This window comes from Falco rusticolus, chromosome 7 (assembly GCF_015220075.1).
Source record: "Falco rusticolus isolate bFalRus1 chromosome 7, bFalRus1.pri, whole genome shotgun sequence".
Classification (NCBI taxonomy): domain Eukaryota; kingdom Metazoa; phylum Chordata; class Aves; order Falconiformes; family Falconidae; genus Falco; species Falco rusticolus.
In genome coordinates, this window is record NC_051193.1 from 35,943,906 (window position 1) to 35,971,731 (window position 27,826).

At 38.0% G+C, this 27,826-nt stretch overlaps 1 protein-coding gene across 19 annotated transcripts in view; it reads right to left on the reverse strand.

Moving 5' to 3' along the window:
* MARK3 (microtubule affinity regulating kinase 3) overlaps positions 1-27,826 on the reverse strand; it is a 63,743-nt gene that overhangs the window by 17,704 nt on the left and 18,213 nt on the right. For 17 of the 19 annotated variants that reach the window (XM_037395531.1, XM_037395524.1, XM_037395525.1 and 14 more), the window contains 12 exons: positions 26,885-26,938; positions 19,432-19,480; positions 18,629-18,694; positions 16,054-16,124; positions 10,542-10,598; positions 9,397-9,633; positions 9,190-9,309; positions 8,403-8,502; positions 8,032-8,144; positions 7,091-7,244; positions 5,416-5,633; positions 18-121 (listed from right to left, as the gene is read on the reverse strand). In XM_037395531.1, coding sequence (XP_037251428.1) covers positions 18-121; positions 5,416-5,633; positions 7,091-7,244; positions 8,032-8,144; positions 8,403-8,502; positions 9,190-9,309; positions 9,397-9,633; positions 10,542-10,598; positions 16,054-16,124; positions 18,629-18,694; positions 19,432-19,480; positions 26,885-26,938 — 1,343 coding nt within the window. Of the gene's footprint in view, positions 1-17; positions 122-5,415; positions 5,634-7,090; positions 7,245-8,031; positions 8,145-8,402; positions 8,503-9,189; positions 9,310-9,396; positions 9,634-10,541; positions 10,599-16,053; positions 16,125-18,628; positions 18,695-19,431; positions 19,481-19,868; positions 19,874-26,884; positions 26,939-27,826 lie in introns of those variants that run through there. The other 2 variants (XM_037395541.1, XM_037395542.1) reach the window with 2 other exon arrangements.

Genomic DNA, 27,826 nt, shown 5'->3' on the forward strand with positions numbered 1-27,826 from the left:
GAAGACATTTCATATACCTGTTCTCCTTGCCATTTTGTATCACTGAATGTCTATCAGCAGTGGTTCTTTCACTACAAACGTAAGTGTTGCGCCGCGTCATTGCTCCAGGGGCAGTATTATTCTACAATTAAAAAACATAGGCTTGTTATTCCCCACAAAAGGCTTTTCTGGGGTTAAGTTTACATACAGTTGAAGTCTGTTTTACTTCATGCTAGTTCTACATAGTTATAAAACTTACAATAATTAAATAAGTTAATACACAGACACTTTCCAGTATTTTTAAGCAATAATGGAATCAGAAAAAATAATTCTAACAAGCTGTTCTTCTCTTATGTTGATGGCTCAAAATTAATTTTGCTCAAAGTTTTTAATTACCAATGTTCTAAATTACAAATTCTCAGCATGTATAGCATTCATCTACGTCTGGATAACTTATGTCTTTATGGTCTATTTTTTAAATACTTTACCACTTGTAGATTGTAGAATTTTCCTTTAGTTAAAATCATACCCTTAAACAAGACAGGAAAAGCAAAGACTGAAGAAACAAATGTGGTAAAATTCAGTGGGAAGGTAAACATGGACTTTTTAGTATTAAAATACTATAAAACTACACAATTTTTAAAAACAGGGAAGAATAAGTCAAATTAAAGAGACAAATTGCAGAGAATTTTAATAAGACATTTTAAAAAATATACATCTAAATACAAGCATAATACATTGAGGACAAGTGAACCAGGGGAATTTAAAACTACAGACCTTACTTTAGAGGGGAGAAAAGAAATAGAATTACTTTGCCTCTGTCTTTACAGAGAAAGAGGGTGGAGATATGCCCAAGTTGGCGGTCAATTTTCCAGGAACGACTGAGAAGCTGGGTAATTCACAGATAACAGAATTATAAAACGTTAGATGCAATTACTGTAGGAAAAGCATGGTGGTCCAGATAAACATGCACCCCCAGGTTGTAGAGGAAGTAAAAGCCGGCAAGCCTTATATTTTTTCTTCCCACCCCAAGAACATAACACAGGTAACTGCATATGGTTGGAAAGTGGAGAAAACCTTTAAAACTTTTCTTTAAAGAAAAGGATCACGGGGCAAAGCAGGAAGCAAAATAGACTATTAACTTTAAACATCACTGCTGGGGAAAGTCTTGGAGGAGGCTAGCTTAAGGGAACAACTGGTCAGCACCTGGATAAGCACATGTTGAGTAAGGATGGCCACTAAGAATCAGGCAGGGGACATCATGCTCAACTAACCTTTTGGAGCTCTTTGAAGAATTACTGCTATGACAGACAAGGGAAATTCAGCGGATTTTAAAAATAGCATTAAGAAAAGGTTTCACATAAATGGTCACAGTAGAGAATCATGGGAAGGATAAAAAAAAAAAAAAAAAGGAAAAAGTAGTTCAAGCACAAAAGGAGAGTAGCCAAACCTTTTTTGTTTCTGAACCTGAAATAAAACTGTTAAAGTGGAGTATTCTCAATAACCAGCAAAAGCTCTTCCAGTGCCTTAAGGCACAATATCTGCTATATGGGGTGTCTCAACTAACATGATCCCCGAGCTGCAGATTTGACAATGAAGCCATCTTGTCTGTTTAAAAGATTGGTGGCCAGTCACGCATCTTTACATGAATACACAAATAAAAATGAGAAAGTCGACTGTGCAACCTTCTGGCGTTAAAAAGTATAAAGAGTATCAAGAGTATTGTAGATTATCAGAACTATTAATTAAATCATAAGATGTAAGTAGCTGTTTTGTGGGTTCTCAGGTATTCTTCACTGGATATTCCTTAGGGATAGGCACGTGCCAAGCATGAACAGAAGTCCTTTTAGCCCCTTCTTTGTACCTCACTCCTCACACATCCCTGCCTTCGAGTGTGTTTATTTAAAAAACCCCGTAACCACATCATCCCTGATTCTTCTACTTTCCTCTGACATTTGTCATTGTACAAACTCTCCTCTCTTTACTAAACTTGCCAGCAATGAAAGCTGTGCACCTAAGGTGAAGTTTTGTTTATATGTTCTTGAGAGGTCACACTGCAAACCAATGGTACATTGAAGTACTGCATGTTAATATTTGCAGATCATTTTGTCCTGTGTTTCTGAACATATTAAGAGAATGAAGCACCTAGAATATCTGGCAGTTTTTCTGGTGAGAAACACACAATAATGGGTGGCTTCCTTCTTTCCACCTGCTCCCTTAGAACATCAGGTATTTGTTTCCCTTGAGAAGATACCACATAACTTTAAAATGTACTGTGATGTTATACGTCAAGAAAGACAAGATGACAATCTGTGCTGGATCAAGCTTTAAAGACTATGCGTTTTCAGCTTTGGGAGTGGACAAGTTTTGGTATTCATATCTGAAATCAGAGGACTCTAAAGATGCACTTTCCCAACTCCTTCTGGAATGCAAAGAAGTATCAGTATACCTTTTTTTATGTTTGGCTCAGATTTCAGAGGTTGTGAAAGGAGATCTAAGCATTTCAAGCTCTCAAGTTTCAGTTTTAGGAAGAATACAGCCTTTGTACTGGGGCCTTTACACTTTTTAGCGTAAGACCTTTCATGATGCATCAAGGAAGTTCTTCAGCTACAACTTTTTTGTTCAGCCAATCTACAGACTATTAATCTCTGGACATGACTAAGTTGCACAGGTGCACAGCACAGGAAGCCCCAAACTGGTGTCAAACAGCACTACAGACCCTGATGGAATGACAACCCTTAGGGTCAGGGCTAGCTGCATAAGTTCAATCCTCCTGCCGTCATCTGCCTTCTTTGCAGGTGGTGTTGACACTTGCAAAAGCACATGTTGAGACTTCTGAGCACATGCACAAGGTTCAATCACGGCACAAAGGATGAATTTGTGGTACAGAGTCCTCCTCTTTCCTAGTTTTGTGTCCACTTTTAGGCAAGGCTATATTCACATTAAGAGAGATACCAAGGTGAGGACTGATCAAAGACTTTCAAAGAATCAGCTTCGGACTTACAATAATGAACCAATCTATTTACTTAAGAGCACTAGTATGTTTTTTGGTCCCAAATGATTTTCCAAACATACCATCTGTTCCCCTATTCCAGTTTTCTTAAAGCTATACTAAGGGCTCTGGGCAGCCTTATTACAAGCATTGAGGAAAAATCCAAAGCTGTGACTATTAAACAAGGAGTTATTTGTTGCTGCTAACTATGCAACCCCTGTAGCAGGTTTTGATTATGGATTTGATATTTGCCTGACAAACTTGAGGTTTTTGACATGCACTTGTTTAGCTTGCAGAACTAGTTTGCAAGAGTTTAAATGCTCTGTCAACTTTAGAAGTACAGCTTAGAAACCCTTACTTCAAACCCAGACTTAGCTATCCGCTCTAAAATCACAATACTTATCCTTAAGTGCATGCTTGTAAGCTTTGTTATTTTATAAGAGTGGCACGCAACTGGCTAAGGGTCTCCAGTGAGGACCAGTTCTACTACTTTTGCTGTATCTGTCAAAGTAATAATTCATTTTAAACAGTATTTTTCTACCTCTTCAGTGATTTTTTTTCTCATCATATCACTGATTTTAGGACTTAAGTGCTCAGTGAGAACACAAACTCATTCCACCTCAAACTTTCTTCAACTTCAGGACAATATGGTAACTTCAACATTCTTTTTTTCCTTCTAGATGCATGCCAACACTGTAAGAAATAAAACTCCCTAGTAAGTTCCAGGAATTGTGTAAGAAGTCAGTGCTTCCCTCCATCCCCAAACGTCAGAAAGCAAAAGACTATATCCAGCAGGGAAAAAAAAAAACAAACAAAAAGGTAAAAAACAATCAAACAGCTTCCACTGTCTGACAGGAAGAGCTATAAACAGAGAATTTTAAACATTGACTGAATGACATGACAAGTTTGATTCCATCTTCACCACCTTGTACCACTGTTTGCAAAAGATCACTTGGATCACTGCGCACTGCATCAGAAGAGAGAAGTATCCTATGGTTATAAGCTCAAATTTTATTGCAGCTATAGTAGTTTGAAATTTGAAGCAAGGCTACTGGAGTAAATCCCCAGGATTTGGGCGTGATGTAGAATAACAGATCAAAATGCTAAAGGTACTAAAGGTAAAGAATGTTGTAACTGTGATATGAGGCTCTTGAATAAAGCACTACACAGTACTGAAGTCCAATGTAGGACAAAACTGATTTGATTATCCTATCATGTAAGTATAAACAAAATCTGAATGGTTTCTGGACTGATCAAAAACCAAGGGAAAAGGCAGGGGACCACAAAAATCAGAGAAGGGTCCCCCACAATCATGAGCTTTTGTTCACATTTATGAGTAACAGCTGCTACCATAGAAGATGTGTCTTCACATGTAATCTCTCTGCCAAAACCCTCCAGCCAAGTCACTATCAGCCACTGAACCAACTGACAATACAGTGCCAATAAAGTAAAACAAATCTTATTTTACTTCTTTTGCTTCAGGTTGTTAAAAAGCTGTGAGCTCAGAAAGTTCTAAGTAATGGTGCTAAGTATATGACCAAATATTACAGCTTTGTGGGATAAATTGTTTTTTTTAAAAAAAAAAAAAAAATCACTCCATTGTAAGTTGAATAAAGGACTGGGAGGTTATTTCTTCTGAAAAGGACTTTTTTCAATACAAAATCCTGACGTTTTAGAAATTAAATGTTACACGATGAGAGTTAATGAAATCTGCTTATGAAAACAGATTTCCAGCTTTGCCTCAGAGGGAGGCACCACAGAGTATACAAGTTAAAGCCAAACTGTACAAAGGATTTTCCTTCTTTTGGCACACTGCCTACTGCTCAACCCTGTAAATTTACTAGTTATGCACCTTGTTTTTGTTGTTTCTGAGGTTTAGGGGCTGGCGGAAAAAGCCCACAAGGACAAAAGGCAGACACTGCTTTTAAAAATGGGTTGAAATACACTTTGACAGGTTTTAGAGCTACATTTCTTTGATAATCTTAACATACACTAACTATGACCTGGAATAGCATGTTGAGAACAAAGATTAGGTGGCTTCTTATACACATGAAACTATAAAAGAGGATAATGAAATTAGAGATTTCACTCTTCTGTACAAAGGCCACAGAAGAGTAATTGGTGATATCACAATAACTCATATGAAATTTCAGGGGACAGCCTTTGGGTTCAGTTTCTTTTTTTCTTTTTTTTAATTGATCTTTAAATACCCAAATTATCTCTGTTCACTAACAGATATCCTACTAACTACTTCAGGAATATAAAAGAGGTAACTTGAGTAGCTGACTGATGCAGGGGAAAAAAAAAAAAGCAGCAGTATAAGATATTTACATTTACTCTTGATGAATGAGAAGTAAAATCAGCACCACTAATAAATCAACGGTTTGACACTTTTTCACCCTTCAAAAACATGTAACTTTTGATAAATAAGTGTTTCTACTTACACTAGGAACCGCTGAACTTTTCTTACGTTCAGGAATATCAGCCTTATTGGGATTGCTGGCATTTCCAAGCATTGGACTAGCCGGTGCAATTCCTCTTCCTGCAACAGCACTACTGCTGGATTTTCTTGACTGAATTCCTTCCTCTTTGAGGTCACTGTCTGTAGTACTAGTCTGGCTTCTTTTGGGATATGCCACTACTGAGGGGATGGATGGTCCAGCTTAACATACAAACAAAAGAAACAAGTTCAGTACCTGTTTTTCACTACAATACAAATGTATTCACACATGAGAATCAATGTAATTAACACTGGGAATCAGAGCTGCAGAAGCTCATTACTGAAGTTATCGAAATACTGTATTTTAGAAGACAGTAAATACTACTTCATTCCCATGAAATAATTAAGAATTTAATGGAGGTTTCTGGTGTTTTGAGTACTGACACTGGTTTGGCCTGCTAGGGAACACCCTTTAGAGTCATCTCTAAGAGACTTAAGTAATTACCCACTCATTCAAATCAGATGATCCTTCATTAACATGAAGCTGGCACATGCCATTCAAACCAATTTCTGATAGAACTGGGCTCCTCAGACAGGTACCTGGTGACACAACCCTTGATCACCAGCAGCACTAATGGCCAGCTGACAGTGCCCCTGTAACAGCCCAGAAGCAAGGGCAATTTGCCACCAGCCTCCCTGGGTGTGCTGGGAACAAAAAACTGCTCCAGCATACCTGAGAATGAGGCAGTCCCTTCAACAGTCCCGAGCTCTCTCTTGCTTTAATAGGCTCCTGAACACTGGGAAAAGCCTGTGGGGATGTCAGGATTGTGTTTTCTGCTGTCAGTTACACTTCCTCAGAAGAGGATACATCAAGATACATCAACTTCGTAGTTAGTGTTTTAATAAAAATGAATCAAAAAGTGCATACATATATACGCACACACACATATAAAAATACAAAAATATATAAAAGCATCACAAAAAAACAGCAACCGTCATCCCAGGAGAATCCCCCAAGGAAAGCAACCTCTGAATGCACTTGAGGTATTTAAAAGTAGGCCTAAACAGGCTCCTTTTATGAGTTAGCATCTGAGCAGGAAAATGTTTAAGATAATTAGAAAACCCTGAGCTACTACCTTGCACACTCATTAAAGAGAAGAGTTCTAAGTTTGTCTGAGTCACTATTCTTCAGAAATTTAATTCCTGCAGAATTAAGTAGTCAAGTGACACTACCCTCAGGAAACAGGAAACAAGAAATATTGGCAAACTGACATTTCTTCAAGTTTTAGACACAAGCTGACCTACTAGTGTCAAAAGAAACAAAAGCTGAACAGACATACAAGAGCATGGGGGAGGAGTGCTGTGCTTTTCATGAAAAAGGGGGTTGCCACATTCTCTTCAATTTGTGAAACAAGAGTTTCCCAGTGTGGTCAGGAATGCAAGGGGCAACACAAGGCAGAATAAGAGAATTAAGTTGGTGTATTCAGCATTCCATTTTGAATGCTTTATTACATAACCAATTTTAAAAAAAATCAGTTATTCAGTAAATTATTTAACCACCATGCTGTGAGCTACGCTGTTGTCATCCTCCTTACCTTTGGGGGATGGAGACAAATGCAGAAACCAAACAGAACTGGAAGTCACTATATTCTGCAACACTGAAAACAAGAATTGCTCACCATGATCACTGTACCGCCGCTGTTTCTGGCTAGAAGATATGCTTCTCTGAACTTTGTGATGAGGAGATTGTCCAGTGCTATTATTGAGATCACTACTTGGCCTAACTTTGGCAAGTGAAAGATTGCTGCTGGAGCTTGAATCACTCGCATCCAACTACAATACAAATGAGAATATTAAAACAAGAAGTTCACACAAAACAAATCAAACGTCCACCACATTACGGAAGCAGTAACAGGGAGGCAGAAGGAAGATGGCTCTGGTACACAGGAAAATTTGTGACAGCAAGGAAGTTGCTTACAGGTCCCAACTTCTCTAAAGATTCTTGTGTAACTGTCCTAGGTAAAAACTCAGTAGAATTTGCAGTAGTGGTCCTCAAAAGACCACCAGAAAATGAAAATTCATCTCTACTTTCAGTACTCTCTCCTCAGAGTTCTCTAAGATTTTAACAGAAGGAGAGGATACTTTTCATAGAAACCACCACACCAACTCCTCAAGCAAAGAAACCAAGAGCAGGTTACTGATGCCAAGCCCTCTCAGCATCCTTTGGAAAGGTAATCTGCAATGCAAGACCTTTTTTTAGCTTGACTGGTCCTGCTCTTTGGTTCTCTCAAAATATTTACAGCTGGCTTATTCACACTTGAGCTCCTAGACTAGACAGGACAGTAACTGGCATACGAAGTCCTTCAGAGGACTAACTGCTGAGCAAGCAGAGTAGTTTTGGGGAGCCTAAAGGCAAGAGCTTATTAAATCAGATCAGGGTGAGAAGAAACACAGCATCATTAGGACAGTTGACACTGATGATTAGATTAATGTGCTTTTAAGTGTAATGGGACTTTGTGCAGGAATGCAATGCCTATAGTTACTGACTTAATTTTTGCTTCTAACTTTGCTAAGGACACCAATTCCTTTGTTTCTTTGCATTTGTAAGAATGACACTTACTTCTGATGATTTCCTTCCTAGCAGTAAGTATGTAGCTGTAATTTCATCATACTTCATTTTACTAAGGGATTCTTGAATTTCTTCTTGAGAATATCCCATTCCTACCATAATATCTAAAAACAAACACACATTCTGTAAGTAATAGAAACACTCAGATGTTTAGGCTGGCTAAGTTCAAGAGAAAGAATGGAACATTTAAAGAATTAAACAAAACAATTAAGTGTCAGAACATAAGCCTGATGAAATATCAATATTAGAAGATTAGTTACTTATTCCAAACAGCAAACAAATAAAGAGTGATGGAAGAAAAAAAACTACCAACCCACCCACATCATGCAAACAGCATCATATTTTGAAAAATACTCAATTACCTATTCTTTTCTGGTCCGAGATGTCTAGTTCTGGTTCAACGAAAGGTTTAAGTTCATCCTCCTCATGCCCTGCGTTGATCCACCTGTCCTTCATAATTTGCTATAAAAGAAAGGCTTTTTAGTACAATACACGTAGCAGCAAACAAAAGGAGCTAATGAAAGAATTCCCTTATCTACCAAACACTAAGGCCTTTTCTAATTTTTCCTTTCTAGAACAGGCCCCAACACCTACTCAGTTTTGTTTTGCTCCAGTCAGAAGAATCAACTTTGCACATCAACCCAAGCTGCTTCCCAGTCAGCTGTATTCTAGCACACAGCTGAAAGCTAAAAGCCACACAGACCAGAAGCAGCGCGACAATTCTGACAAGTAGCAGGTCTGGCTTTTCTCCTCCATGATGGTACAAAATGCAGGCAAAAGTCAACCACATCATAACTTAGTAGCCAATACTTCCAGTTAACATTTGAAAATGCAGAAAGTGTGGAAATCATCCTGATGGATCATCCATTAATGCAGGAATCCACAAGGTAACCACGAGGAAAAGTTATATGACATACGCAGTGTACTTTCATATTCATTTTGATAATAGCTGTGGAGTCAGGTGTCTTGTAACCCAAATAAACATAATCTTAAAAAGAAATCATATGCTTCACTCAACAACCTCCCCTTCCCAAACGAACTCCAAATAAACTGTTCAGGAATGCTATGACAGTAATAAGTTACAGCTCAAAAATACAGTTTGCAAAATAGAAGACTTAGCTTTCTGATGCACCTTATTTGTGCCATTACCTCTAGAGTGCCTCTTTTTGTTGGGTTTAGCACCAGGAAACGTTTGAGGAGGTTTTCACAGTCTGTGGACATGTAGAAAGGAATCCTGTATTTTCCCCTTAGCACTCTTTCTCTAAGTTCCTTGGTAACAGAAGAACAAACAGTAAGTTGTAAGCAGCAAATCAATTAATACTACATAAACATGCCCAACGTCCTACAAAAACGCACCTTTAAGTTCTGTCCATCGAAAGGAAGAGATCCACTCACAAGAGTATAAAGAATAACACCTAAACTCCAAACATCTACTTCAGGTCCATCGTATTTCTTCCCTTGAAAAAGCTCTGGAGCAGCATATGGTGGGCTGCCACAAAAGGTGTCCAGTTTATTTCCGACTGTAAACTCATTGCTAAAACCAAAGTCAGCTATTTTAATGTTCATATCTGCATCTAGCAATAGATTTTCAGCCTGGAAGAGAAAGAATGGTTTGCAAAATGAACTTAAAATACTTGATTTACAATGCTATTGTCCATTTTTACTCATTCTTAAAAGGCAAAAAGCTGAAATATCTGTTAACATTCCCTTCCTTCCAAGGTCTTTAGGTATATCCCTTAGTTCAAAAATCTCTCTACAACAGCGTCAGGCTGTGGAAGCTGTTACGCTGCCTGAAAACTGTGTTATTACCATCTATCTGTTTTCTCCACAGAAACGCGTCCCGAGTTATTTTAACTTATATTTTGATCTATTAAGATGGAAAGATGTAGTTGTGCTAGCCGTATTTAATGTGGCATTTTTCCAAAAGCTTGGTAATATACATAATCTTTAAACTTTTTTCAAGTTCTTTTTTTTAATTGGTGGTGTTTTATCTGTGGTTTGTTGGCTTTGAATTACAAAGCTATGATATATTGAACAAGTTATTTGGCATTGCTATTAATATGAAAGGCACAGTTTAATGAAGGGATATACCATTTCATGCCAAGCTACAAAGAAGCCATACTTCAGCTTCATCATCACAACTGGTAATTCGTTTTGTTTGAGACCAAAACTTGTCATATCTCTATGAAAATAATTTAAAAAAAAAAAAAAAAAAAAAGATCTCATAGCTTAACACTGACTTGCATGGGATTTTAATCTGACCACAGGGTGAGAAGCTATCTTTCAGCAGCCATTAAATTTCTGTATTTAAAAGCCTTACAAATCCTCTCCCCTTTATTTGAAGTTGTTCTATACTATAAACATTCCCCAAAACTTGTTATAATACATGCAAGAAAAAATAAATCAGAAAGCTTAATATACACTACATTTTATCAGCACAAATATTACACCCACAGGTACAGAAGCTGACACACACACTTCACACACTTTTTCCTACTCACCTTGAGATCTCTATGAACAATATGCTTTTGATGGCAATACTGCACTGCAGATACTATCTGGATAGAAAACAAACCCAATTATATAAGTGACATCTCAAAGAAACAGGAGTTTTAATCAAAAGTTCAATATTTACTACTAAAGTTGACATGTACTTATCCACTCAGAACTACTTAACCAACTACTACAGTGACCAGCATATTTGGGGAAAAGCTGCTAAATAACTTGGGTGTTTGTTATTTGATCTATTTGTTTTCTACTACACTTGAAAGAGGATTTTGTTTTTCCTGTGTGGCTAATTATAGACCAGTAGAAGCAATGACTTTCAGAAAGGTTACTGAAGTCTCTCCATACCAATGCTGTATACAGCTATAAAAGCTTTCCCTCTAGACTGAAGTTTTCCAGTTCCTCTCCAAAGGTGATTTTTCATGCTGCAGCATGGAGAGAAAAAGGTAAGAAACGGTCTGGAGAAACTACTGGGAAACAGATTGTTTATCAAAATTTATGCAGTGTGAAGCAACTATGCATCTGACTGAGGTCTGCTGTCTGAGTGCATATCGTTTATTGTATTTTGTACTGCACAGGAGCAGCAAGCACAATGGAAAAAAAATCTGTGTCTCTCAAGTGTAACAATTTCTTCAATCATAATTTGTAAATATCATTAAGTTTTTCCTGCTTTATACAGCAAATTATACAAGCTACTCACATAGCACAATGTCCTAGTACACTGCTTTAATCATAAGCACTGCTGAACTCTATGTCTTATTGTCACATGACTGCAAATGTGGTCAAATACATTTTACTGTCATGCATATGTGGTCAGAATTGAGGCAGATGCTATGACTTCTTAAAAATAAGTGGAACTGTACATAATTTACTGTAATAACTATGCTTAATGATTGTATTTCCATTCTTTGTTAAAGATCAAGATGATTTCCAACATAGAAAGATAAGGTATCACTACTGTTACAAAAATAACTCATGATCAGACTGACCAGCTTAGCATAACGATCTTCCTGTACTGTTAAGAAGCGATGGCTCTCTCTCCCAGCATTTTGGACAGGTCAAAGCAAGATTCTGGTGGGTCAAAGAACTGACCTACCAGTCAGTTTTACATTTGAAACTTGAGCACCAGTGTTACGATCTTTGTGCCCCTGTATTATTGAATCATTCACATGCAAAACGCCACTTTAGAAACCAAACAGTCTATGACAAGTTGAAATATTTCCACTCTCTACACTTTCATTCTGTTTTTACTTGTTCCTTTATGTATTGGCTCCCTCTTTCAGACTCCCAAGTTCAGCTTTTTACAGTTACTGAAACTGTGAAAGTGCTCCCATGTCACCACTTGTATCACCCTTTCAATTTTCCTTCCTTTCTTCTCTGCTACAACTACTTCAGCACCAGTCACAAGCTCACTCTGCAGGGGCTTCCAAGGCTGACAGCATGACAAACACCTCAAGCTTTATTCGGGACTGCAGAGACTCAGCACTATACCACTCGCTCCTAAACTCCTTTCACTTTGACTGTCTAAGGGTTGAAGGTCTAGCGGATGATCAATCAGTAGTTTCCTTTGGAGGCGCTTTTGAACTACTCTGCATTGCAAAAAGATAGCACAGATTGCAGAAGTGAGTCCAACCTAAATGGAAGGGAAATAATGCAACATGTATGACATCAATAATTGAAGAACAGCAGTCAAAACTGAATAAACAACAGCACAAAGCATGGCTGCACTGGATTGACTCCCTTGTCTTCCACCTTCCACCACTTCCCATCGACAGCCCCCTACCCCCAACCTACTTGAGCATGAGAAGTTTGCTGGTGCTTGGCAGGTGAGCAGAAGAGAAGAAACGGAACACCTTTTTGCTAGAGGTGACAATTGGCACATTAACATACATTTCTTGGGAGGGATTTAAAAAAAAAAAGGTATAATCACACGTTTTAAAAAACAAGTTAGAACAAGTTACCTCTAGACAGAGAAACAATTCTTCATAAGGATTAAGTGACAAGAGGATAGAGAAATGACCTCTCAAGGTCCCTTCCACACTGCCACAAGTATTTTGTTACTTAATTGCAACATACAAGACTGACTTTGTGGACTTTTTTATTCTCCAAGATCTGTCCTAACATCTACCAGTATTAAAAATTCTAGTTTCTGCAAGGAAACAGGGGAAGACTGAAGGAGGCTGGGTCTTACTGGCTGCAGTGAAGGAACAGAGGGAACTCATACACATGAATTTTGGGAGGCCCTCTACACTGAGTCTTGGCTTCCCATTTTTGCATTAATTTTTATCCAGACAGGCAGATTTTTATATGGAAAAAGGATGGTAGGATGGAATCAGAACTGCTTGGAAGCCTGCACTAAGGGAAGAGAAACGAAGTGACATTAAGAATGCAAAATGTTCTGGATTTGAATTTCTCACACATGGCTGCACAAAAGGAGTTTGAAATGGAGAACTGCAGAGCACAGCTACATTTTCAGTGTTTGTACCCTCTCTCGTGTTACTTGTCAAGCATGACTGGAATAATGCGATCACTGTCTTTTACGTTCTTTTTTCCTGCTAAAACCCTTAAGTATGCATAACAAAATGGACCAAAAACGCAGTATTTTTTTTAACAAGCAAGGAGGGGAGAATTACCAAATTCTGTTCTTTGCCTGCTAGAGAGGAAGTACCTCCTCAGACAAAACACAAGTGTTTGATCCAGAAATCACATCTACTGAAAGAAGAAACATGATCTGAAAACAAGATATAATACAACCTATTGTAAGAACTAAGTTCAATATCATGGCACAACTGTTTCTTCAGTTTGAAGAGAGCCACCGTCTGTTAAACCAGTTAGCAAATTAAAAAAAAAAATCCCTATTATGTCATGTCTCTATCTAACATAAGAACAGCTGCATTGAATCAGATAAAAGGTCTACAGAGACCATTTTCCCTCCAACAATGGCTAAAAGCTGTAAGAAGCTATTTGGGGACTACAGTAAGATGAAATTAATATTATGACCTGTAAACCCAGTACGATCTAGTTTCCTTTAACTGTCCCACAGCCAGAGTCCTAGTGCCTTATAAATCCCAAGCTCTGATCAAAACTGCCTGATTTCTGTTCTCTGTGCATCCCCTTCTCTCTAGCAAAGTGCAATGAGCTTGTGGTATAGTTTCTCTTGTCAGGTTATTACTAGAATTACTGGGTTCTTTTCCCCCCCAGGCAGTCATGCTTTTGAAGCTCTCAAGAACCACCCATTTTTGAGATCAAGATCCTCTAAAATTGGTTGAACTTACTAGGTGGGAAGTCAGCTGCTGAGGGAGGACAGAACACAGCTGCCTATGCTACGAGACAAGACTTACAAGAAGAAACTGAAAACACTTATGTGTATTCCAGTGATTCAAATGAGGTCCCTGTATTACAAACAGCATTTTAGTCTACTAAAGTACAAAAAAAAATTTCAAGCTGAGAATCTGAAGTACATAAAATCAACTCTTGATAGGTCAAATACCCAGCTCAGCAGATAACTACATTTTAAATTCATTCCCTTCATATTGCTTTTCAAAAACAAAGTTAGACATATCCTGTTTTACCCATATTATCCCATAAAATTAAGCACTAAGTGTACCTGTAAAACTTGTTTGACTTGTTTTCACTTAAAGAGGAGTCAAATTGTTTCGAAAAAAATAGGTAACTATTGAACAAATGCACAATTTCAATGGAATTACTGCAAGATCTTTTTCCACACAGCTCCTGATAAAAGAAACTGAGGACACAGAGCAGAGCACTGTACCAGTAGGAGTTTTCAGTATTGACATCTGAGAGAGAACAGCAAATCCTCTCAAGTTACTCTTGAAGCTCTTCAAGTGACATTACAAACAGCAAGGCAACAGTCTAAGATTTAGAAGAGATGGCTGAAACAGGAATGATCGCTCCACAGCCCATCATATCTACTCCAACACAGCAGAGAAACATATCAGAAACCCTCAATCATAAAGGAAAGTTCTCTACCCGCCAGAGTATGAAAGGGAGGGAAGCAGCTCTAAAGAGACATGTAAGATTTTGTTGAAGATGAAGAAAAATTTTCCTTACTATCAAGCTGCAGAACTCCAGTAATCACAAATCATTGCTGGGGATATAAAGTCTGCAGCAGCTTTTTTTGGATTGCTTGGTTTTTTGGTTGTTTTGTTTTGGTTGCAGTTTTATTTTTCTCCTCCCCCAAAAACGATTAAAGAGGGTAAATAAAAGATTTGAAGACAAAACAAAGGAACAAGGATTTTACAGAAATACTTTTGTTGCCTCCTTACATTGGGTTAAATACATATCTGTTTTTCTTTACTTTCATTGCTACTTTTGAGCTTATTGCCTATATTGCTTTCACACAATTCTTACTACATGAGACAGCGGGAGCAAAACAGTTGTGGCAGTTTCCTAGTTCCCACATTTTTCCTTTTGGTCACACTACCCACACCACAGAAGTATGAAAAGTTTTCTTTACAAAACATTTTGTGAAAGTCATTAATGAATTTGCTGCAGATCTATTACGTTAAATTTCTTCTACTTTTGTATGGCTATGCCTAAGAAGTGAAGCTATCAGAGCCTCCCCTTCCAACAGTGAAACTGACTTGACAGTGTTGCAATTCACCTGTTTAAAACCCCTACATATCATTTAATAAAACACTCTTTGTCTCTATTCATTATTTTAAAGTGTCATTAAGCAGGAGCATAATTTTTATATTTATTATTTTTCACAACATTATCTAGGTTATCCAAGTGACCAAAGGGACGGAAATAATGTAGGCATTTACAAACTGCTGCACAAAAGCAGAAAGAGTACCTCAGACCAGTCAGACCTGCAAATAAAACTCTAGATGCTACAAGAGCAGATATTTGGATTTAAATTAGTTACACAAAAATATTTGGTTATATTTAATACTGCTTTACTGTAGAATAGAAATGCTTTTTATGCATCAATGAAATTACAACATCTTTGCAGGGCCAGTTTATCCATCATAAAGAAAGCTAAACTAACAAGATATTACTTTTCTGGGATTTTTTAGGACAATTATTAAAACTCCATCTTTTCATGGAAGTGGATGGATATGAACAGATCCCTGTTATATGCCCTGCCTGCATTTTGAAACTGGCCCGTTTGTTGCCTGTTACATTTGAGTGACTTCCAAAAATGTTACAAACCAGCTGAACCAAGGATATATGAAATCAGCCCAGAGGAATTGCATTTCAAAATGGAATACACTTCCAAACCAAGCAGCCACTGTGTTCTTGCACTCCTGGACACCCTGGCACACTGCACTAAGGAAACGAGCACCACTGAATGGACTAACCCCTTCAAAGTACTACTGTAACCCAATTTTTTCCTCATTCAAGGGCTACAAGTCCACAACATGCTGAACACTGCTAGAAGTCAAGCGCAAAGGACAGCTGTTTTAGTCATTTCAGCATTAAAAACTGGGGGGGAGGCGGGAGGGGTGGGGGGATAAGGTTGATGTTTAGGAATGTTATACATACCTGTCTAAATTTAGCTCTAGCCTCCTTTTCCTTCATTCTTCCATGTGCGACCAGATAGTCAAACACTTCTCCTACAATTCAATAACGAGATACATTAATGTCAATTTCAGAATCTAGAGATTCCTGCCTAGCAGTTGCCCACAGCAGCTTCACTGGAATGACTGTACTTCAAGCTTATGATTACAGGTTAGCCCAACAGACCAAGGCACAATTGCCATGTAATTTACTACACCATCATCTCTTATACAAGAAAATAATGAATGACTGGATATAGGCAAAAAACCAAAACCATTTCCTAGCAGTTCTTTATGATAGAAACTGAGCAGCATACTTCTGTTTTATAAATAAAGATGACATGCACCACTTCACAGACTTTCTCACAAGGGTTTCTTTCTTTTGCCCCACAAAAAGTTTCATATATGAGAACACCTGATGATGTTTCTCAGTATTGTCACACCAGCACTAGAATTTTTCATTGTGCATGTGTATAAAATTGTTCTAACCAAAAACAGAAATCTTAGCTTTAACCTAGCCTTGGAAGAAGTACCCACAAGGAAGGTCACAATAATAAGCGTAGCAGGACACACTGATGTAATCCATCACACAACCACCAGATCTATAAGATACACTCAGAAGGATTGCTCCTGAACAAGCCCAATGTTGTCTAGCTGTGAATGACTAAAGAAGATTATTGAAGTAGTACTTAAAGCAGTACTAAAGACCTGTTGCATTTTGCTTTTTTTCCCTTTAACCAATCCAGCCATTTCGAAGCACATCAATACAGACTACAACATTTGAGCTTTAGGTGCAGCCAACTGGCCCATGGAACACTGACAGGTTTGAGACAGCACAGATTTTCTTTACTTAAAGCCAATAGTCACATACATAAGAAATCTTACAAACACAGACTGGTACACGGTTTCAAGAACTCTGCTAATATACAAAATAAAAAACGTAGAAGTGGATCAAATATCTAAATATTCTCTACTGAGGAAGAAAACATTGCTTTGCAGACAGCCACCTCACAAGGGAAGAGTTGAGTAACTTCACATTTATTTTTGAAAAGAAGCAACTCCACCAAATTGGAGGAAAAACCCCAGAGTCATACAACAGGAAAAGCAACAACTGAGCAATCTGAGGCAATATCAGAACTTTCCTAACAGCTTTATTTCCCTCTGTAGTGTATTATTTAATACTCAGCTTGGCTAGCTCTCAGCTGTATGTCACAGCTGTTTCTTCAAAAACCTTGAAGGAAAAAACCTGAACACTTCTCCATAATTCAGGGAGAATGGCACCAAATTTATCCCATTTATGCAAAGTGTTGCAGTTGTAGCAACAGTTTCTTTCATCCTGTAGCCACAGAGTTCATACGTATCATGTGCAACCAGTATCTTGATAAAGAGGAAATCTGGGAAACTGATGCCTGCCACTGAGATGACCAGCCATTCCTGTCTTGCACAGCACTGCACAGGCAAAGGGTACTACTCACAGTATCCCTCCACTACCCTAAGAAAGATCCTCACTGCTTTAAAGAATCTCTGGCCTTCTTCCTCCTAGAAGCTAATCACTAGATGGCAACAGGACTTCACTTTTAAGTCCATCAAACAGCCCCACAGATGCCTCCAAAACCACCTGTATAACCAATATTTTAAGAGTATTCTACCAACTCTGTTTCTGTTTAGATAAATCTTGGCTGAGCATTTAGGGAGCTGCTAGAAGAAAAGATAGGCAGGTAGAGAATCATTACTTAGTTCGCTGAACTTCAGGTAATCTAACATCAGAGTCAGAATTCAATGCTGATTTTCTCTGAAAAGAAGTCTCCGTGCCTCCCTCCCAAAACTAAAGAAAAGCCACAACTATGTGAGATTCCCAGCTGCTGATGCTAAAGGGTCACACTGACAAACTGAGCATTATTAGGTTTTAGTCAGCAAGGAGTAACTTAAGCCCAAATACCTTAATTCTAGCCCTGGTGAAAATACCTGACACTGCATGATGCATGCTTCCCACCTTTCTCAGCAATCAGCAATAAATGTTTGTTCCTCCTAGAATGGCATAAGGCTAAGCCTAACAATTCTTGGCGGCAGAAGGTCTGTGATTAATATATATCAAATGTTATCAATATCTAAAAAACAGAAGTTGCAGTGCTCATGCTTTTGAAAGCAACATTTAAAGAAACACAGAAATGTTTCACCCGAACATATTTTTGCTAAATATATGAAATAGGATGCCAGAGGTAGGGAGTGGAATGCAATAAATTGAGAAGGTTGGCATTTGTGATGGACAGGAACAATCAATGGCTGAATAAAGATTTCCATTACATTTGAGTTGTGAAAACAACCCAAATGTTACTAATTTGCAGTAAGTTCAGAAGCTGGTTTTACAAATTATAATTACTTATGATGCCCGAAGAAGCTCTAGAGAACACTAAAGATTTTGCTTAATATTTTACACTACCATTACATCAATATTTGCTGAAAAAGAAAGCAAAACTTTAAAGAAAACTTTAAAGAAAGCAAGTGCTTTTTCCCACTTGGCAATTTGTTTGTACGTGTCATCACAGCAGAGAGGTACTTACCTCCACTTGCATATTCCATTATTAAATAGAGAGTTTTTTCTGTTTCAATGACTTCAAAAAGCTTCACTAGAAAAGAAAGCCATTTATTAATCATTTAACTAGCTGCAGAGGTATCATGTTAACCCCACAGAGAATTCTGTCAGAGAAAAAAACCCCAAACTATTTGCTTGTTGCTTGACAATATCAGACTACTCCTCTAAAGAAGCTTTTCCCATCTAATGTTCCTAAATGGGAAATACTGTAACACATTTAGTCAACTCATACAGAGCACTCTGTCAAGAAAAAACACTTTGCTTCTGTTACATGAGAAAAGCAACTAAATTAAGCAGAACGTCCATGGATTTGATCATCAGCAATAGCCATTTTTATGCACTGAACTGGCACACATGATGACAAATGAGCTTTCAGTCAGTTTGCTGACAGTCCTTGAACAGTACTACATCATTTAAATGTACAATCCTGAACATTTTCTTGACCACTTCTTGGCTTTGTAATGTACTTATTTTTAATGACAGCCTGATTTCAGTCAAAACCAGTATTATATTCAAAAGGAACAAAATTAACAGTTAGTTATGCAAATAACTGTTTTGTGCAATGGGACCAAAAAAGAGTTGGGTTTTTTTGGTTGTTGGTTTTTTTTTTTAAAACACAGCTCTGAAAAAGTATTTATTTTACAGTATTTACTTTACAGTAAATTGACACCCTAGTGCAGAATCATCTTTTAAACTCATACCTCAACAATTGTTAACAGTGAAAAAGCTAAAATTTCTCCAGCTGGAAATTATGTGAAAGAAACAAGGTACCTATATTTGGATGATTTAAGATCTTCATTATTCTTACTTCTCTAAAGAGCTGAAATAAACATAAAACATGAAATAAGTTAACAAAATAGGTTCTTCCTAAAACCTGGTCATTTTGATATACTTATTTAAAGACAAAAGGCAAACATTACTATTAGCATTTCAATGCAGTTCATGAAATAAGCACTTATTTGGAGGGAAGAGTTAAGTGCCTGCTTCTTTTAACACCTCTCCCAAAGCAAGTCAACCCTCAAAAACCTGAGAACATCCACAAAGCTCAGGAGAGAAGTGATCCTAGTTCTGTGGTGTGCAGACTTTTCGGGCCAGAAAACCGTTACGAGTCCACACAGCTTCTTGCTGGCCAGAACATCTCAGGTGATCTTTCACCCCCTTCACAGAAAATACTGTTTCCAAAGTTTTGTGAACCCTCACCAGAGCACCTTTTGAAGACCACTGCGGAATGTTACCAGTATAAATTCAACATTCTTTGGTACTTCATTACAGCCATGGAACTACTGTGCTACAACCGGAACTCACAGGTGAGAAACCAGCGGCTTATATCACACAAAAAGTGTGTCACCCAACTACATCAGCAAGGAGCAAGTTTTAAGGAGAGGTGGGGAGGCAAGGCTCCCCTCCACCCCCGGCTCTTCAGAAGCATTCCTGCAAGGTGACTGAGGCACAGTAGCATGTAGTCCTGGGTCTGTCACCACAGCTCCACTGACTCATCGCCAGACATCCAGCCTCCAAGCCTGCTCAGCCAGTACAACACGCTGAACATACTTGCCAAAATTAATAGGGCAGAACGCAAAGAGTGTTTTCCTGACCCCAGCAGAGAGAAGAAACACCATTACTTCAGTGGTACAGTCTCAAAGGGATCAGCCTGCTCCCACCCTCTTCACCATCCACCTTCTGATGCAACAGGATGGTACTGCTTCCCTTTATGCAAGCACTGGTGTTAACCCAGACTGACACACAAGGTCCAGAAATGAATTTAACAGAAAAATCTCACGAAACACAACTTACCCGAATAAAACCTTCATCTCTAAGTCTTTTGTGAGAAGCTCCCTTGCCCACCCCAGCACATCTGTTTTGGCAGGATGGATGACAACTGCCCATTTCAAGCTGCAGCATGATGTCACATCATCGGTGCTGCATCCAGAGACTACGTACCGACAGAAAGGATCTTGCTCCCCGCCCCAACACTAACACTCATGTGAAGAGGGTTTTGCTTGAGTAGAGATTTGCAAAGAGTTCAACACTGCCTGTCACACTGAGTAAATTTTGCCCTCCTACAACTGGATGACAATATAGGAATGGCAAATGAAACTGGTCTATTACTGATGAGCTGTTAATTATTTTCACCTCTAAAAACTCTTATGCAAAAAAGACAAAAAGACAAGTTAATTCTAAAAATGCCATTGATGTTTCTACTGCAATATAAAAGATTGCTTTTAATGAAGTTGGTTAAAAACAGATGAAGTAAAAGTAGTCCCACTTCCCCCAGAAAAGACCCAAGATAAAAAATTATTATAAAACAACCTTTTAAGTGCAAATACTATTGTATTTGGAAAACCCAAAGAATTCTAGGCAATACGCTGTAAGGCTGTCAAACATGTAGCTGTTCTCCCTCTGCAGCTCCCCCCATGCCAGCCCAAGACTCCAGAGGGCTGATGTTCTTAAGCCTTGATTATTTTTTAACAGCATGCTTCAAAATGCAGAAGTAATCAAGAGGTTTTATAATAAACCTAACATCAACTTCTACAGGCATACCAGTAACGTTAACAGATCATATTGAATTTAGTATAAAGAGACTGAAGCAGAACAAGAGTCCACAGCAACACAGACATGGGAGACAAGAAAGAGTTTTGTAAATAAGAGACAACAGCATTGTTATTAAGAGTAAGGAAGCAAAAAGTGCTGCTGCGAGACTTGCCTCAGGTCAGATTTCAGATAAAATGAAGACATTTAATATGTCTACATGTATTACTAACGACTCAAAAATCTGTAGGTGTACTTAATAAAAGCAAAAAAAAAAAAGTGAAACATTGGAAACAAAGAAAACAACCAAAGATTCAACAAAACTAAATCCTTGTGCCTTTGTCTTTTAACAAAACAAAATGCAGAGGGTGGGAGTTAAATAAATAAAGGGGAGTTGGTGGTGTCACAATTTGGAGACCAGCTGTTCTAAGCATTCTCTGCTTTCTGATGTTTCTAGAAAGGCTAAGATTTGGGGAGTAAACCTCACTGCACTGCCCAACAGCCCTTCCCCCCCCATGCTACAGCCACACCTGTGAATGGTACACTACCTGAACACAGAGTAAAATCAAAGTTTTCCAAATGCTTTTAAAAATCTTATTATCATTATCTAGGTTTGCCTGACACTTCACCAGATGACAAGCTGCTTCAATGCAATCAGGATTCATCAAGTGAGCTTTTGGCCATGCAAAATAAGTTTCAAAAACTGTGCATGCGTGTTTCCCTCTTCCCCCAGAGAAGTAAGTAAATTGCCTTTTTCTTTTTTTTTTTTTTTTTAAAAAAAACTATGTTATTTCTGGAGCTTTTTCATATGTTATTATACAAGGTAGACTACTTCACCATCTCTCTCAATCATCAGAAATTTAAAAGCACCTGAATCCATAGCATTTTTCTTACTCTTCATTCAGTTAATCTGAACTGGTCTACAATATATTCTGAATTCTCCATTAATACTTTTAATCACAGTTTATATAACTGAAAGCCTCTGGTCAGCTTTTAAATTTCTGAAGACAGTTTGCTTAATTCACTCTCAATTGATTGTTGATATCTTCCACTCCAATACTCAGATAAAGCCTATTGGTTTAGATTCTCACCAAGGGCAACTCCACTGCTGCACAGGTAAAGACCTTGGCTGTTATTCAGCCGTTAGCCTATTTATCATCATGTCACACACACCCCAAAAAAAGATGCATTCACAGGATTAAGTATGGGAATACAGGCAGTCATAATTAATGCCACCAAACAAGAACAGTCAGCTAAGGGTAATACAGAATAAGACAGTAAAAACGAGGCTAAAATTCACAGTATCATCATCATGTAAATGAATATATTCACTCCCTTTTTTTTAATAAATTATGCTGACTTGGCTGGAGCTACCTACTTCCTCTATTATACACTGTACATTCTGATGGTCTAACGTGATAAAGGATCTAAATATAACATTTGTCCACAAGATGACTACTCTGCATTACTGACATAAATGAAGCATGTCAAAACGTAGCTTCTACATATAAGCCATTTGTTGAAGTGAGTGACAAGAAAACAAGCTTTTTAAGAAAAGACTATTTTTGTCTCAGAGGAAATTAAAAACATAAATACTTGAGAATAGGATATAACCACCAACAAATTCTTTATTACACTTTTAGTTAAGATAAATACACTTCAGACTGTGCTCCCCTCATCAGTTTAAATGTTGTGTGGCACTTTTGACACAGGCAGCAACTTCCACAGGGGTATCTGGAAATGCTCGACATTGTATTATGTATTATAATCTATTTCTGATAGAGGAATAAAATGTGAACATCATACAACTTTCACACAGTATGCTGAAAAACAGTTTCCCAGATTTCATTCCCCCCAAATATCATGTGCATCAACTTCTAGCAAATGAAGTAGTAATTATCATCATACAGTAAAACTCACTGCAAACAGCCAGGTATGATAAAAGCCCACACATGTGCAGTTCTCTGCCACAGAAATGCAGAAGTAGGTGTAACATCAGAAGAGGCAATGTGAAGGTTCTCAGTACAGAACATTTTCATACTTTTAGGAACCTGCTTGTCATAATGAGACCATAAAGGCAGACAGGCAACTGAAAACAATGCTTATCGGTTTAATTTCTAATATTGAGCTTAAAACCTACTCCAAATTTGTTGAACATCTCATTTTCCATCAACAGGAGCTCTACAAGTGTTTCTAGGCAAAGACAAAGATCCTTAGTCTGCCAGACAAATGGCATTCAGCTTTGTTGTGGTCTGTCCTGCGACTGTAAGCTGTGTTAGATATGGGGAAAGAATCACGTTTGTTTAATTCTGCTAGCCAACAAATTGAGGACAAAAACCCCACAAACCAGCAATGGAAGCACAGACACATACTGAGTAATAACCTTGAATCAATTTTACTTGAACTTTATTATGCTCACACATCCAAAACAATAAAGGAGTAGGGGGAAAAAAGCACACATCTTTTAAGCCAGCTCTCTTCGAACAAAGCAAAAGACAGATTAAAAGTGTTCCTCCATTAGCTATTGCAAGGGTTTCAGTAATAAATTATTTTAAAAATACCAAAAAAAATCTGCTAGAAAAGCAAGTCAGTACACTTGTCAGATGCAGAGCACCAGCATATCCTGGCCTCCTCCCCCCAAAGGGGAGGCTTTCACGAGGTGTCCCAAGCCAGCTCAAGCTAGACCTCTGTATTGGGTTCCTCCTGATAAAACTGCTCACTGAAATATGCTCTACATAGAATTAGGAGCCTCAAGCAGAAAGCCTTTAGACAATACAAGTTGCCTCAGACAAACCACAACTTGAAAGCAGAAAAAAATACCTTCACAACAGAAAAGCCTGGGCATTTTAAATATCACCCTTCTCTTGCAGCTTTTAAAATACTGATTAACCCACGATCAGAATGGATATAGTCCATGTCAAAACTGATGTTTAAGAACTCTAAAAAGCATTAGCAAAAAAAATGGCCCAAACAAGTGGGAAAACTTTCGTGCATAATAAACAAAAATATTTGGCTGAGGAGCTAAGTTCTAAAAGAAAAAAAAAAAAGAAAAATGAGAAGTGATTTAGTGCTATTACATGGGCTTGGTAAAAAAAACCTTGCATATAATGGAATTGCTAATTCAAAAGAAAAAAACGAAACTTTTTTTTTTGTCTAGAGGGATGTGAACTACTGTAGCATCAGCATTTGTTTCCACTGAGACCAATATTCACTGGAACTGACTACACAAGTAGATTTGTGGAGAACTGTGATTATGACTAACACCACCAACATGGGAAAAAAACTCTAAGAATTCCCTTTTCTTTCAAAGCAGGGAAGTACCAGTCACAATTTCCTCTTCACTAAGCATGAGCAGCAGAGTAGTAATTAGGTCCTAAAACAACAGTTAAGAGTAGCTGCACGTGGCTACCACTGACTTCCTCAGCAGCAGACAAGAAACCTGACTCTTCTGAAGAGCTGCGCTGCTGAATATCGAGCTGTCAGGACTGCAGCCGCCTGTAGCTTACTGTGAGGGCATACCACGAATTACTGCTCCAGAAAGCAAAGCAAGTCTTTAACAAGGTTAACTTCTTCCCTGCAGCTGAAGTATCACTACTGAAGATGTAATACAAAGAAATCAGAACCAGCACCCTTAATCACCATTTGTTTCCCCACCTAAGGCTGACTAGGGTATGCAGCTACACTGCAGCTGAAACACTATATACCACACCCTCTTCTCAGCACAGCCACCATACCTCAAATATTTTATCGCTCTCTCCAGAAGTGCAAGATCAGAAGCATTTCCATCTTAGCTTCCCCTGCATCTACAGCTCGCACGAGCAGTGGGCTTCAAATGCACCGAGGCTACAGCACTGCTGACAACATCAGGGGGAAAAGGGGCAAGGGTTTTGCAAAAAAAGCCTTGATCAAGCAAAATTGGTAAGTAATACACTGTGCATTCACTGCTATGACAAACAGGCACTTAATTTTAAGAATATACTTTCGAGTTGAGAACACTGAAATATCCTGCTAATTTTTTTCTGTGCTCATTTAACAAACGAGCTTAGAGAAGAGAGCCCATGAGCAATCTCACTCCCCAAATCTGATCTGACTTCTACCCTGCTATTTCATACTATTCTTCCAGAGTCCCATTTAAGAAACAAGTGGTAGACAAGACCAATTTAGAAATTACACTTCATCGTTAGTTACATAAATTGTAATAAAAATGAAGTTACAATGGAGACACGAGTGGGCACTGAGCAGGCTGAAAACCCCAGAAACCAAAGGCCAACAAAGCACACTTCCAGCTTGTGGCTTTGCCAGCTGAACACCTGTTACTTGTAAAAAGGTTTGCTTTGTACCTTAAATGAGCTCAAGCTAGTATTATGGCCCAATCTCAAATAACACCATTTGAAAACTACGATTTTACATTTTTGCCTGAAAAGGTGACCTCTCTACCTTTCTCTGACCATTCTTCCATGCTCTGAACCATCCCTTTCAATCTCAAAGCTTTTGTTTCTCCTCTAAGTGATTCCAAGCACTTAATTTTTTTCAGGTATTCCAAGTTGCACAGATCTGCCACAGATCAACTTCATCTAATCCATCATATTACCTAATTTGCATTCATTTCCTCCCTGCTTACCACGAATTGCCAATAACCTCAGGGATTAAGCAAAAAAAAAAAAAAAAAAATCTAAGAAAACGGAACCACATTATCTACTTTTACTCCGTCCACATTCAGTAGGAAGCTGCTACCTGCTCAGATGACAGAGCTTTCTTCCTGCATATGTTCTTTGCCTCTCAGCAAACCATACGATGTAAGAACTGTGTGGCTTTCCAATTTACTTTTGCACCATTAATTTTGATAAAAACAGTTTGTCACATGACCTTTTTAGTATTTGCATAAAATCCAAATGTGTATATTCTCCAGTTTACTCTAGTTATGCTATTTAATTTTGTTTGCGGGTAAGTTCTCTGTATTCTCTCATTCAAACAAATATTGCAAGGAGCTTTTTGTTATCAAAGTGCTCAAAAGTAAATAAAAAGCCTTTGACTGCAGCACTTAAAAGGACAGAGTCTAAGAAGTCCTAGGTAAAAGTAACATTTAAATGTACTTCCTGCAGGCACTCCAAAGCAGACTGGCCTGCTTGATGAAAGAGCAAGATTTATCACTACTTTCTGAAATAGATAAGGCAATACAACTGTAACAGCACATTAAGCATTTGAGGCTAGAGGGAAGAAACCAAAATAGCCATGCCTCAATTTGTTCCATAAAACTGCATCACCTCTCCTGCTGCAAACTACATTAAAGGTATAGACACTGCTTAGCCTTCAGTCCAGAGGCAGTATTTTCAAGGCTAGTTTAGGAGGACAAAACATAAGCTTTGTAAGTTTAACAGTGACCAGCATGAAGGAGAAAAGGGGGCGTGACACCAAACCACAAATGTCCTCTCCACAGTTAGCTGTGCTTGGGAGACACAGGAAGTGGCTAACATCACTGTTTTCTCAGTTTACAGCTTTGTACAAGTTCACCTTGAACAACTGCAGAGTTGTCAAAAATATCTGTTAGAAAACTAGTTATTAAACACACTAGTCAGATGCATGCAAGGTATGCAATGCTTCACATTCTCCAGCACAGGCATTCAGGGTTAACAGAAGGAGGTGATAAAATGAAACAAGTTACAATACAGTTGAAAGATGAAATGTAAAAACCTACCTTTTGTAGACTAGTTGGGTTCAGCTGTGTTTTGTCAATTATTTTTATGGCAACCTAAAGGAAGAGTTCATAATCAGTATTTTCCGTATGAACAATGCAGCAATATTACAACATGGTCAAATCCAGTAACAGAAAACATGCAAATTACACAAAACTCACTCAAGTTTCTTCAGCAACTTATGTACTTGTATTTGAACTAAAAACGTTTGGAATTAATGCCTGAAGTGTAATTTGCTTCTACTGCAACAAACTAAACAGGAGAGTGGGAAAAAAATCTAATGTTTCAAGCATATTAAGGCAAGAAGCTCACTTAGTCTTCTGCTTGACATTAAGACCATCACACTTACTACAGGGGAAGCTCCAGCAACAGAGTGCAGTGTGCCTACAGATAATATTTACGCAGTATGATTACAGAACAGGTTACACAGTACTGACTGGGCATTGACAGTTTATGAAGATGCTTCTAAAAGCAGAGATTTCAGAGCAAATGAAAAGTAACTCCACAGAGATTTTGCAAGAACCAAGTTCACCTTTGGAAAGTCACTAATTGTTTGTATCAATTTGCTCCCTGACGGATATGAAAAGTATTGCTTGTACATCAACAAAAACCCACTGGCTGTAGTACAACAATTTGGGCAAGTTCATTCCTTTACTGGTTCTTTTTTTTTTTTTTTTCAGTAAATACTGCACAGAAATACTAAAGAACAAAATAAAAATTCCACAAAATAACTGAAAGAGAAATTCAGCACCATGGTAACTACTCAGAACCTGAAGATTTCAGGCAATGAACAGGCAACAGAGACAAGCTTCAGTGCAATGCAGTTTGGATATAGGATGAGTAAGAACAGGAAACTGGAATCTTTCTAGAGTTACATGCCAATTGGTATTTTTCCTTTCCAAATTAAAGACTAAACATACCAGAACAAACTCTACAGAAGCCAA